A 12799-nucleotide genomic window follows, 5' to 3' on the forward strand; every position below is an offset into this window, starting at 1 on the left:
CAAAAAACCTGATCTTCGATCATCAGTTTAGATTCCGTCACTAAACTCTGAACATGCTTCTGCTCATGTCAATGGTTGGAGGCCCTCAATCTCAAACAAGAGGTAAGGACACGCTCCCTGGACATTCACCAATCTGACATCCAGCTTTGCTTTCCAACCTGTCTGTGCCATGGAACACCTTCATTCCTGAATTTCTCCACTTACCAAATCACTGTGTTGCCATCAACAGAACCCCCTACTCTCTCCCAGCAGAGGCTCGAGTTCCCCCAAGGCAATATTTTGGCTCGAGTTGTGTTACCCATTTATAACCAATGCTCTGGAAAACCCTCTTCCTCTTTGTGGACTTGTCCACTGTGGTACAACATGCCATTCTGTGGCCAAGCAGACCACAGCTGAATAAAATCTCTTCTCCATCACTCCTTCCCCCACTTCCTCTGCTGATCTGGAAATGATTAAACTTTGGTTGAATAAGAGTAATATGCACTTCAATTCTGGAAAATTTTGGTCTCAATCTATCTCTCTGGAATGATTGCCAAAATAACCCACCTACCTCTTTGGTCATCCACTGGAAGAGGTTCAGTCCATTGAAATTTTTGGCATTGCAATTAGCCATCACACCTTCCTGGGCTGACCCACAGCAAAGCTGGCCTCCAGAGCCAGCCATCGACTGGGCATTTTCTGTCAAGTCAATTATTCCCTTGGAAAATCGGAGCTCCTTACATTCAACAAAGCCTGTGTCCACAGCTCAATGGAGTAATGCTCTAAGTTATGGGCTGGCGCCCGAGCATCACATCTCTCCAAGATTCGGTGGAATCTAAAGTTATCAAAATGATTGAAATATCTCACGAGGAGACCGAAGCACAAGGTCTGTGGTCTCAGTTTTATACCGTCTTTTCTCCAAAAATGCCACCTCGACTCTATATCCTCTGACTCTCCCCAGGAAATCTAGGATGCACACGTTCTTACAGTAAGCCCCCTTGTGAAACTTCCATAATCCAGGTTGAATGCACATCTCAACTTTTATTCCTCAAGTCTCAGGTCTATGAAACAATCTTCCAGAGGCAGTTCTGTTTCACTCTTTTCTCCAGGGCTTCTAACAGCACACTGCCATTTCTTGTCATTTCCCCAATACTGACCCATGATAACCCTCATTAAACTTTTCTCACCTAACCATCTTAATGGCTCATTTTAGTGTTTCCTCCCTTCCTCACTCAGCTTTTCCTGTTCGTTTCTTTCCCTTGACATCTGTCTCACTGAATTATATCTTGCTCTTCCATGAGCCTTGCTCCAGGAAAGAAAAGGGGGTGGGGAACACAAACACCTCCTTTCAAAGCGCGCGCGCACGCGCGCGCACGCGCGCGCACGCACGCGCACGCGCACGCGCACGCGCACGCGCACGCACACGCACACGCACACGCACGCGCACGCGCGCACGCACGCACGCACGCACGCACGCACGCACACACACACACACACACACACACACACACACACACACACACACACACACACACACACACACACACACACACACACACACACACACACACACACACACACACACACACACACACACACACACACACACACACACACACACACACACACACACACACACAGCCTCAGGAAGTCTCATTCAGGTTCCATAAACCTACTCAAGATTTGTTTGATTTCTCCCTCCCCCCACCCAACCCCAATAATTGCTAATCCAAAATGCTTTAACCCAAGCATGTGCACATATGATTCAGCAACCAAGCACCACTGAAGAGTGCCATCATAGATCAATTTTACTGCTTTGTGGAAAGTAACAAGCTCACCACCACCACCACCACCACCACCACCTTCTGGACGAGGAGCTTTGCACTGGTTGCACTCATTGCGCCAAGAAAAGTTCACATTTCCACAGGTGCTGGATAAAGAAAGGTGGAACACAGCATGAACAATGCATTAACAGAAGGGCCAAATATGAAGTAAGAACACCGAGTAAGAAGGGACCATGAAATAAAAGTGCAATTAAGTGAAGAAATTATATATATATATATATATATATATATATATATATATTGTTGTGGTTACCAGATTCGCAAACCACCATTCAGGTCCCTTAGGTGAGGTATCTCGGTAAGTGCATGTGTAGTTAGGCCCAAACCCGTTGTCTAGTGGGAATACATGTCATTTATACGAGCTGCGACTCTTCAGGATAGCCGTTTTTCTTTAACTATCTTTATTTTGGACCAATCGCCACCATCACAACCACAACATCAACCACCGACCACAACCACCGCTTCACCACAACCGCCATGACCTTTACCGTCACAACTCGCCACCATCGCATCACCGTCATCTCGCGCCACTCATGGGCACCGATGCTGGACTCGTGTAGGGCGCACGTTGAACAGCGTGTACAAAATCACGGATTTTCTGCTTCAAAAACGGATCCAAAACGACACACGCCCACTTTTTGCCGTCCAATCGGTGAGCGAGGGCGACTGGCTCCGCCCCCAGGGCGATCGATATATGCAAATTTGTGGACCAAAAAGCCTCCACGCCCATTTTTTCTAGGGCCAAAGGGGATCCAGTTGAAAGGTCAAAGGGAGGGGGTCAAAGGCGAAGTTACGGGGGAGATAAAAGGACGGTGTTCGTCAGTAAAAAGAGTAGTAAAAAGTCGGAACGAGGAAGAAGGGAGTCGTAAAGGTCGGAACGAGGCGAAGGAGAGTCGGAACGGAGGGGACGAGCTGTGGAGAGGCGGCGAGTCGGACGAAGGGTGCTCGCGTCGTGCAAGGAGCTGCGCGCCCGAGGGAGGCCGGCAGCGCGACCTGGCCGAGGTGGAGACGCTCGTCGCACATAATAAAGATCCTCTATACCCCGAGCATCAGCAACCCCCTCCTGTTTCCCCCTCGCGCTGAGATAGTGCGACCAAGGGGGCCCCGTTCCCACCCCCCTGCCAGGCACTGTCCACGAGGCCCGCGGGTTGCGGGGCCATCGCCGCTCCGCGTCTCATCACCAGACGGGTAGGCCCGACCTGGTCTCGGCCCCAGGCCTACCTCATTCTTGAGGGTATTTCTTTCCTTGGTTTTGGGTATGTGTTGTCGGCGCCGTCTGTGAAGTAGAATTGTATAAGTGTTGCCGTGTGCTCGGTAGTCGGTATTAGCTCTGCACTGTGTTTTCACTTTTATGTTTGCTTTTTGTGTAAATGGAATTGTGTTTTCTTTTTTGTGTGCATTTGGTGGAATTGTATTTGTGTGCTTTCCGTTCGTCGCGAATAAATGTGCTTTATTGTTGAACTGTCTCCCGCTTCGCTTCGCCTTTTTCCCCATTGAACCCCCATCTTGCTTCACGTAAAGGGTTGGTAGTGGGCTGAGTACGCCCGATAATTAATCGAACCGTCGAGGTCGACGATAACACCGCTCGGTTATTCTGATAGTACGGAACGGGTCGCTGCGTGGCCCGTGTCCGAAGTCGACCTGCGGCGAGGTGCGATCGCCCGGTCTACCCTCCGCGTGGGTACTTAGGTAGGTCGAATTTGGGCGAGCAACCCTATCCCACGCGGGGGCTGATTGGCTCCATCGCGGTGAGACCGAAAGGTCCACCCGTGACTGGTTCCCGCCGTTAGTCCGAGAGGGTCACGACTGGATTGTCCGTCCGTGGGGCGCCGTGCCGCGATTCGAGTTACGTGGCCGCTCGCACGCCGGCGGGCGCGAACACCGCAACACTGGTGTCAGGTCGTGCGATACAAATCCATCGCCCTCCTCGCGGCACTGGTATCGGAGAACAGGAAAACGGGCTCTCCTGTCTCCGGCTAAATTTACGGGAATCGGTCCAGGGGTGAGAGAAGCGACCCCCGATTCCCTCCAAATTACGAGCGAGCAAATTAACCCTTCACGAGAAGCAAGATGGCGTCTCAAGGCGCAGCGGGAGCCGGGGGGTATTAGAAATGTATATGTGTAATAATGTAGAGTCCATGGTCCAGGATGGAATCCCCGAGCAGGAAATGTTGATTGTGCAGGAACATGGACTCGCCCAACTGAACCCAAGGCCCGAGGTGGGCGTGCGGCAGCGGCCGCGGTGTATGACACCTCCCCCCTCTCCACCAAGACCCTTCCCCAACCCTTGCCGAAACGGCTCAGCTGAGTGCATCCAACATGGTCTAGCCATAGCCATGCTGGCGGCAATGAACAAACAAATGAATGAAGTGAAAACGACGATGGATACAAATACAAATGAAATAAAAACGAAATGAAAGGCATGAACGAAAAGATGGATGCGAATACACAAAAAATGGATGAAAAGATGGATACAAATACAAATGAAGTGAAAACGACGATGGATGCGAATACACAGCAAATAAACGGAATGGAAGCAAACATGAAAGAAGAAATGAAAGAGCTGCGGGGTGAGACGCAGAACATGGGCCGATGCCTGCAGGCGGGCATGAAGGCCGTGACCAGGGAGCTGGGAATGGCGACTTCACGTGTGGGAGCAAACGAGCTGGGTGGGGGTGCAACGGCTGACAGGCCCGCGGTGGAGGCGGGTGAAAAATAATTCGTGGAACGTGTTGGGCGAGGGTCGTGACGATGACCGAAAGGGAAAAATTAAATGGGGAGACCAAAACGTGTGAGACGAGACACGAGGTGACGACAACAGAAATAATAGTTGAGACAAGGGAGGTAAAGGGTGAAGAGTTGGCAGAGACACGGGAGATGGGAACGATAGAGGGAAGACTACACGATGAAGACGGGGTAAGTGACGCACACACACACACGGAGGTAGTGGAGGACAATGGGGGTGAGCTGGCGGACTGGGTAGAGACCCAGTGCGAGCACCTGGATGGCCTCCTCCAGGAACGAGGGGAGGGAGAATGCCCCCTTGAGGTGAGTCACGACCAGGTGAGTTCGGTCGTGCTTTGCGAGGTTGAGGGGACGAGTGCTGTGGACAGGTGCACTGAGAGCTTGGGGGGTATAGAGGCCCCGGAGACCCTTGTGGGGACACGAATCCCCAGTATGATTGTCCCTGTGTGTGTGGTGCAAGGTGTGAGTGCGTCCCCGTGTGTGGAAGCGACCCCGTGTGTGAGTGGTGTGGTGGCGATGGTGCCGGAGTGCGTGCTTCCCAGCACGCCGTGTGTGGATGAGGCACCGTGTGTGAGAGAGGCCGTGTGTGTGGATGAAACGGCCAGTATGAATGAGGCACCACGTGTGAGTGGTGTGGTGGCGATGTTGCCGGAGTACGTGCTTCCCAGCACACCGTGTGTGGATGAGGCACGGAGTGCGAGTGAGGCACCGCGGGTGAGTGCCCCCGCACGCGTGAGTGAACGGCCGTGTGCAAGGTCGCTGTGTGCCAGGGAGACCGTGTGTGTGAGAGAGCGGTATGAGAGGGAGAGGTCGAGCATGCGGGAGCACGCAGCCGCGTCTCCCGGTGTGAATGTGATGGAGTGGACTGTGTGGCAGGCGCGGAACACGCAGGTGTGCGTGGGTGGAATGGAGACGACGACGGCGACAGAGGAGAGAAAGCCGAGTAGCGGCTGTGGTTGTTTCGAGGACCGTGCCGGGTTCACCCAGCAGTGAGCACGCGGTTCGTGCTGTGCAACGCACGAGACCACCACGTGCTCGCTTGCGAGAGTGAAGTCCCGGTCCGGAAACGCACGCGGTGGATTTGCCGATCCCGCGGACGGACAAAGTTTAGGCAGGTAAATGGATTTGGACCGGACGGGTTCTCCACGCGATCGTGTGTGTTCAGCTCCAACGGGCAGGGCACATGTGTTCGCGTGGGGAACCCCTCGAGACGTGTGGCTTGTTTTTTTTTTTTTTTTATATGCGCACGGTGACGTCATGGCTGCACGTGTGGTTGGAATCCGGCAGGAGGGGTATCCCGGCCGATGGTACCGTCCAAGGAGGGACGAGGAACACGTGCAGCTGCAGGACGTCACGGGCAGTTGCAAAGTGCAAAGAGCGCGAGTTGCCGCGCTGGCGCTGCGCATGTAAAGAAAAAAAAAAAAAAAAAGAACAAGCCTCACTTTCGGGTGTACAGGATTCCTGGGCAAGGGGTAAAAGACCCCCTTACCTGGGCACAGGATGGAAACTAGTTAGGGGGAAGGGTTAGCTTAGTTAGACCGACTTCATGGGGCAGGGGTAAGTCCTCATGGAGTCCGTGGAATGGATTAGTTAGAGGGATTTAGATGAGATTTAGGTTGGGAAATAAAATGATTTATTTCGGAGACAGTGACAGACAGTGGATGTGTAGAGGGGACGTAGTTTAGCTACGTAGTGTTAAAAGGAACGTGCTGTAGTATAAGGGACGACGTGGGAGCACGAGTTAGTTAGGGGATGTAGTTAGGAGGATGGCAGAGTTCAGCGGTGTGTGTGTTGAAGAGTTGTGGGTTGTGAGGTGGAAGCATGTGCTTGGTGAGTGAGTGAGGCCAGCGGGTCTGTGTGTATGGAGTGAATGGGGAATGCATGGTGCGATGAGTGATTGGGGGGAGGAGTGACTCCCGCCCAAGGGACCCCGGGGTCAGTGTAGAGTGAGTTAGCTGGGTTAGTCAAATTGAAATATGGAGGTCGTTTTGCTGTTGGTGGGAAAGTAGGCTCGAGAGCCATTTGGAGGGGGTGCAGGAGCCCTGTTGACGGGCTTGGGAGCGTGGCTGCGAAGGTGAGTATCGCTGGAGTGGGTACCCCGGGCACCAGGCTAGTCGGCCGCGGTAGGGCCAAGGGCCCATGGGGGCCGGGATAGAGTAGTGGGCACGGGTGCGCCTGCTTGGTGCGGGGGCCCGGGGCGCCATTAGCCGCGTGGGCAGTGCAGTGGGCACGGGTGACCCTCGGAAAGGGGCCCGGGAGGCCGGCCTGCCACGTGTGCGTTTCAGGGGAGGTGCCATGGGGGGCACTCCCCGGTGTTAGGGAGCTGGTAGGCTCGGAGGCAGTGTAGTGCCCGGGGGTGCCATAGCGGGAGAATCGGCAGAGGGTCGTGCCTGCCAAAGGGAGCCACGTGTCCCAGCCAGGAGACCGTGTGAGGGCACGGAGAGAAAATTGGGGGGTGAGGCCCGAAATTGTGAGGACACCAACACAGGCGACGGGAATCTGGGTTGATAGAACCAATAGTTTAAGCGAGAGGCGCTTGTTGAAAGCCCCGGGGTAGTTTAACAGTTAAATGGTTAGGGTAGATTAGGAGATGTACCCCTCCGCACCATCCATCCCCTCGCTGTCGTTGTGGGCCGCTGGACCCACTTGGTGTTAAGATCGCCGAACTCTGGGGAGGCCATTCTGAGGCTTCATTGGGCCTCGACACAGGACGCTAGCTCTCCCTTATTCCCCTCTGGGAAGGGAACGTAGGGGTTGGGAGTAGGCTAGGTGACAGAATAGGTTAGCCGAACAAGGACGATAAAGGGGGTTAGGGGACGATTTATAGTGGGGGAGTAAAAATAAAAACAACAAAAAAAAATAAGTTGGGGCTAAATTGGGGTTTGACAAATTAAGGGAGTGGGTATGTACAGTGACAGGCAAAGGCGATAGGTTGGGAGGGAGACAGGTAGGTAGGTCCGAGCCCGCCCTCCAAGTGGCCAGCACCACCGCACTCCCTCCACCAACCTCCACTGAACGGCAAGAGCTGGCCAACTTCATCGGCAGCTGTTGTTTTGCTGCAAGGCCTGTGCCATCTGCTGGCTGTTTTTCTTCAAGGCCTGTGCCGGCCAGTTCATCTGCCGGCTGTGTTTGCCTGCAGCGGCCTTCTTCTGCGGGCTGCGTTTGCCTGCTGCCTTTGCCATGCCATGCCCACTGCCCCTGTTCACCAGCCCCCGTTCAATTTTTGCTTTGCCCCCCCCTGTTCATTTCCATGTGCGCCAGGATCCGCAAGGCAACAGTTTGCAAGCTGCAAGAACTGCCCTGTTGGCAGCTACAACACGGGCCTGCAGTGGCGGCCCGTGCACCGTGTTTGTGTCCATGCATCCATTCATTCGTTGTGCTCATTGCGTGTGCCACTTGAGCTGGCACGGAGACTGCGTTTGTGCAGCCCATGCACCGTTGTGGTTCACTGCGTTCAGTTCAAAAGGGAAGGCCTTGGACTGCGTGTGAGCAGCCAGCCACGTTCCCTGTCACCTGCATTGTTTGAGCCAGAGACTGCATGCGGGCAGCCTGGCTCCCTGCTAACTGCTTTTCTTTGCAGAGTTCAGTGATCCTGGGCCATGGTTTAGTGTAAAATTTGTAAGTTAAGGTTAAGATGTACTGTAAATATGAGTGCGCCCCCGGCATGTCTGTCTAGCGCCGGCAATTTTATTTAAGTCGTCCGTGTGAGTGAGTTTGTTTAGGTAGTTACGCAGCCCTCAGGTTATTTATTTTGGGGACACGAATACCATGAATGTCGCACTCAGGGATCCGTAGGTAAAATGTACTAGGGGAAAACTACACATGATGGCACACGAAAATTTGACGACTCGGGACGAGTCTGTAAAAAGGGAAGGGGTAGTGTTGTGGTTACCAGATTCGCAAACCACCATTCAGGTCCCTTAGGTGAGGTATCTCGGTAAGTGCATGTGTAGTTAGGCCCAAACCCGTTGTCTAGTGGGAATACATGTCATTTATACGAGCTGCGACTCTTCAGGATAGCCGTTTTTCTTTAACTATCTTTATTTTGGACCAATCGCCACCATCACAACCACAACATCAACCACCGACCACAACCACCGCTTCACCACAACCGCCATGACCTTTACCGTCACAACTCGCCACCATCGCATCACCGTCATCTCGCGCCACTCATGGGCACCGATGCTGGACTCGTGTAGGGCGCACGTTGAACAGCGTGTACAAAATCACGGATTTTCTGCTTCAAAAACGGATCCAAAACGACACACGCCCACTTTTTGCCGTCCAATCGGTGAGCGAGGGGCGAATTGGCCCCGCCCCCAGGGCGATCGATATATGCAAATTTGTGGATCAAAAAGCCTTCACGCCCACTTTTTCTCGGGCCAATGGGGAGCGAGTTGAAAGGTCAAAGGGAGGGGGTCAAAGGCGAAGTTACGGGGGGATAAAAGGACGGTGTTCGTCAGTCAAAAGAGTAGTAAAAAAGTCGGAACGAGGAAGAAGGGAGTCGTAAAGGTCGGAACGAGGCGAAGGAGAGTCGGAACGGAGGGGACGAGCTGTGGAGAGGCGGCGAGTCGGACGAAGGGTGCTCGCGTCGTGCAAGGAGCTGCGCGCCCGAGGGAGGCCGGCAGCGCGACCTGGCCGAGGTGGAGACGCTCGTCGCACATAATAAAGATCCTCTATACCCCGAGCATCAGCAACCCCCCTCCTGTTTCCCCCCGCGCTGAGATAGTGCGACCAAGGGGGCCCCGTTCCCACCCCCCTGCCAGGCACTGTCCACGAGGCCCGCGGGTTGCGGGGCCATCGCCGCTCCGCGTCTCATCACCAGACGGGTAGGCCCGACCTGGTCTCGGCCCCAGGCCTACCTCATTCTTGAGGGTATTTCTTTTCCTTGGTTTTGGGTATGTGTTGTCGGCGCCGTCTCAGAAGTAGAATTGTATAAGTGTTGCCGTGTGCTCGGTAGTCGGTATTAGCTCTGCACTGTGTTTTCACTTTTATGTTTGCTTTTTGTGTAAATGGAATTGTGTTTTCTTTTTTGTGTGCATTTGGTGGAATTGTATTTGTGTGCTTTCCGTTCGTCCGCGAATAAATGTGCTTTATTGTTGAACTGTCTCCCGCTCGCTCGTCTTTTCCCCCATTGAACCCCCATCTTGCTTCACGTAAAGGGGTGGTAGTGGGCTGAGTACGCCCGATAATTAATCGAACCGTCGAGGTCGACGATAACACCGCTCGGTTATTCTGATAGTACGGAACGGGTCGCTTAAGTGGCCCGTGTCCGAAGTCGACCTGCGGCGAGGTGCGATCGCCCGGTCTACCCTCCGCGTGGGTACTTAGGTAGGTCGAATTTGGCGAGCAACCCTATCCCACGCGGGGGCTGATTGGCTCGATCGCGGTGAGACCGAAAGGTCCACCCGTGACTGGTTCCCGGCGTTAGTCCGAGAGGGTCACGACTGGATTGTCCGTCCGGTGGGCGACGTGCCGCGATTCGAGTTACGTGGCCGTCGCACGCCGGCGGGCGCGAAGACCGCAACAATATATATATATATATATATATATATATATATATATATATATATATACATACATACATACATACATACATATACATGAGCTGAAGTACCCGGTAATAACCAGGAAATTTGCCCTATTTTCCTCACGCTAGTTCGACTGAGGCATTAGTTGTATGGAGAAAATTAGGAAGGCTTCTTTTATTCCTCAGATTTATGGAAGGAAGGCTTTATGCTGCCGTAATCCTCAGAGAGGTCATAGTTGAAGGTGGCCTTGAGCCACTGTTTCGAGCAGCAGTGGCAACTGTCCTTGATGTCCTGCCAAAACCCAGACCTAGAAAGCTGGAACGCGAGTTTTGTGCTTCTCTCGCCCGTCGGTGTGACGCTCTATTTGCAGTTAGGCGACGCTCTCTCTGCAGCCGACTCTGCTTGCCTGGCTCGTTCATGAGCAGATATATCAGCAGAAAGACGTCTCTCTCGAGCAGATCGATCAGCAGTTAGCTGTTGCCGTGCACGTGCAATTCGAGAATTAAAAATAACAGAATGTGTATGTTTAAAAAGTCAACGAATACGAACATTTTGTATTTCAAGAAACCCTAGCGTTTTTAACCATGAAGCCTTTTGTTATGATTAATACGCCGGTGCACTATTCGAAAGCCTTTTTTTTTTTTCTAATGGAAATTTTATATATATATATATATATATATATATATATATATATATATATATATTTTTTTTTTTTTTTAATATCTTTTTTTTCATTTTTATGGAGAGCCACTTTGCACATCCTGGAGCTGAATGTTAGTTATATATATATATATATATATACATATATATAGTTAAATCAAGATCGGTTCGCTGGTCGAGGAGCTTATTCGTTACAAAAAAAGACGGACAGACAGAAGGACTGCTATTTATATAGTATATATATATATATATATATATATATATATATATATATATATATATATATATATATATATATATATATATATATATATATATATATATATATATATATATATATATATATTTTTTTTTTTTTTTTTTAGGAGCTAAATTGTAGACCAAAATGGTAAATCAAAAGTGCTTACGGGTTTGGGCACTGCCAATCCCCCTCTCGTGCTTGTGGATGGCCTCCCATAGGTCCTCCCCCACGACCTCCAAAGCCACCACCACCTTCTCGCCACATTGGACCTGAAGTCGCAGGATAGGTGTGGGAGGAAAGTTAAGGTGTTTTGTACCAGTAATAATTAAAAATAATAATAAATAAAACTATACACAAACAGACCCAAATGCAATACCCTCTCCTTTGGAGAGGAAATATTATATTTATATATATATATATATATATATATATATATATATATATATATATATATATATATATATATATATATATATATATATATATATATATATATATAAATAACTGTATACTGGATACTGGATACATACAGCTCTGGAAAAAAATTGACACCACTGCAAAATTAGTTTTTCTGGTTTTACTATTTATAGGTGTGTGTTTGAGTAAAATGAACATTTTTGTTTTATTCTATAAACTACTGACATTTCTCCCAAATAAAAAGTCATTTCGAGCATTTATTTGCAGAAAATGACAACTGGTCAAAATAACAACAAAGATTCAGTGTTTTCAGACCTCAAATACAAACAAAACAAGTTCATATTCATGTTTTAACTTAGCAAGAGTTCAGAAATCAATATTTTGTGGAATAACCCTGATTTTCAATCACAGCTTTCATGTGTCTTGGCATTCTCTCCACCAGTCTTTCACATTGCTGTTGGGTGACTTTATGCCACTCCTGGCGCAAAAATTCAAGCAGCTCGGCTTTGATTGATGGCTTGTGACCATCCATCTTCCTCACATTCCAGAGGTTTTCAATGGGGTTCAGGTCTGGAGATTGGGCTGGCCATGACAGGGTCTTGATCTGATGGTCCTCCATCCACACCTCGATTGACCGAGCTGTGTGGCATGGAGCATTGTCCTGCTGGAAAAACCAATCCTCAGAGTTGGGGAACATTGTCAGAGCATAAGGAAGCAAGTGTTCTATCAGGACAACCTTGTACGTGGCTTGATTCACGAGTCCTTCACAAAGACAAATCTGCCCAATTCCAGCCTTGCTGATGCACCCCCAGATCACCGATCCTCCACCAAATTTCACAGTGGGTGCGAGACAGTGGCTTGTGGGCCTCTCCAGGTCTCTGTATAACCATTAGACGACCAGGTGTTGAGCAAAGCTGAAAATTGGTCTCATCAGAGAAGATGACTTTACCCCAGTCCTCTACGGTCCAATCCTTATGGTCTTTTGCAAACCTCAGCCTGGTTCTTCTTTGCTTCTCATTGATGAAGGGCTTTTTCTAGCCTTGCACGACTTCAGCCCTGCCCCAAGGAGCCCGTTTCGAACCGTCCTCGCCATGCACTTCACCCCAGCTGCTGTTTGCCATTCTTTTTGTATGTCATCCTATGGTTGAGTGACATTCAAATGAGTTGGCGGTCATCCCAGTCAGTGGAAAGTCGTTTTCACCCTCTGCCAGTCTGTAGCTTTGTTATCCCCAATGTCTGCTGCTTGACCTTGTTCTTATGAACCAGTCTGAAATTTTAAGGATGGCAGCAACGTGACACTCACTGTATCCCTCTGCCAGTAAAACCAGAATTGAACCCTTCTTTTCCCCACTCAAAACTTTTCTTTTCAACTCTTTTGGCAT

At 50.4% G+C, this 12799-nt stretch overlaps 1 protein-coding gene across 4 annotated transcripts in view; it reads right to left on the reverse strand.

Moving 5' to 3' along the window:
* The window catches only part of LOC147018216 (uncharacterized), a 75877-nt gene that overhangs the window by 1292 nt on the left and 61786 nt on the right, over nucleotides 1-12799 (reverse strand). Inside the window, exons 14-15 of one of the 4 annotated variants that reach the window (XM_085897685.1) lie at nucleotides 11167-11269; nucleotides 1815-1909 (exon numbers count right to left, since the gene is read on the reverse strand). In XM_085897685.1, the coding sequence (XP_085753811.1) occupies nucleotides 1815-1909; nucleotides 11167-11269 (198 nt within the window). The remainder of the gene's footprint in view (nucleotides 1-1814; nucleotides 1910-11166; nucleotides 11270-12799) is intronic. The other 3 variants (XM_085897689.1, XM_085897688.1, XM_085897687.1) reach the window with 3 other exon arrangements.

This window comes from Eptatretus burgeri, chromosome 10, assembly GCF_056783735.1.
Source record: "Eptatretus burgeri isolate ZD-2024b chromosome 10, Ebu_testis_v1, whole genome shotgun sequence".
In the NCBI taxonomy this organism is placed as follows: Eukaryota; Metazoa; Chordata; class Myxini; order Myxiniformes; family Myxinidae; genus Eptatretus; species Eptatretus burgeri.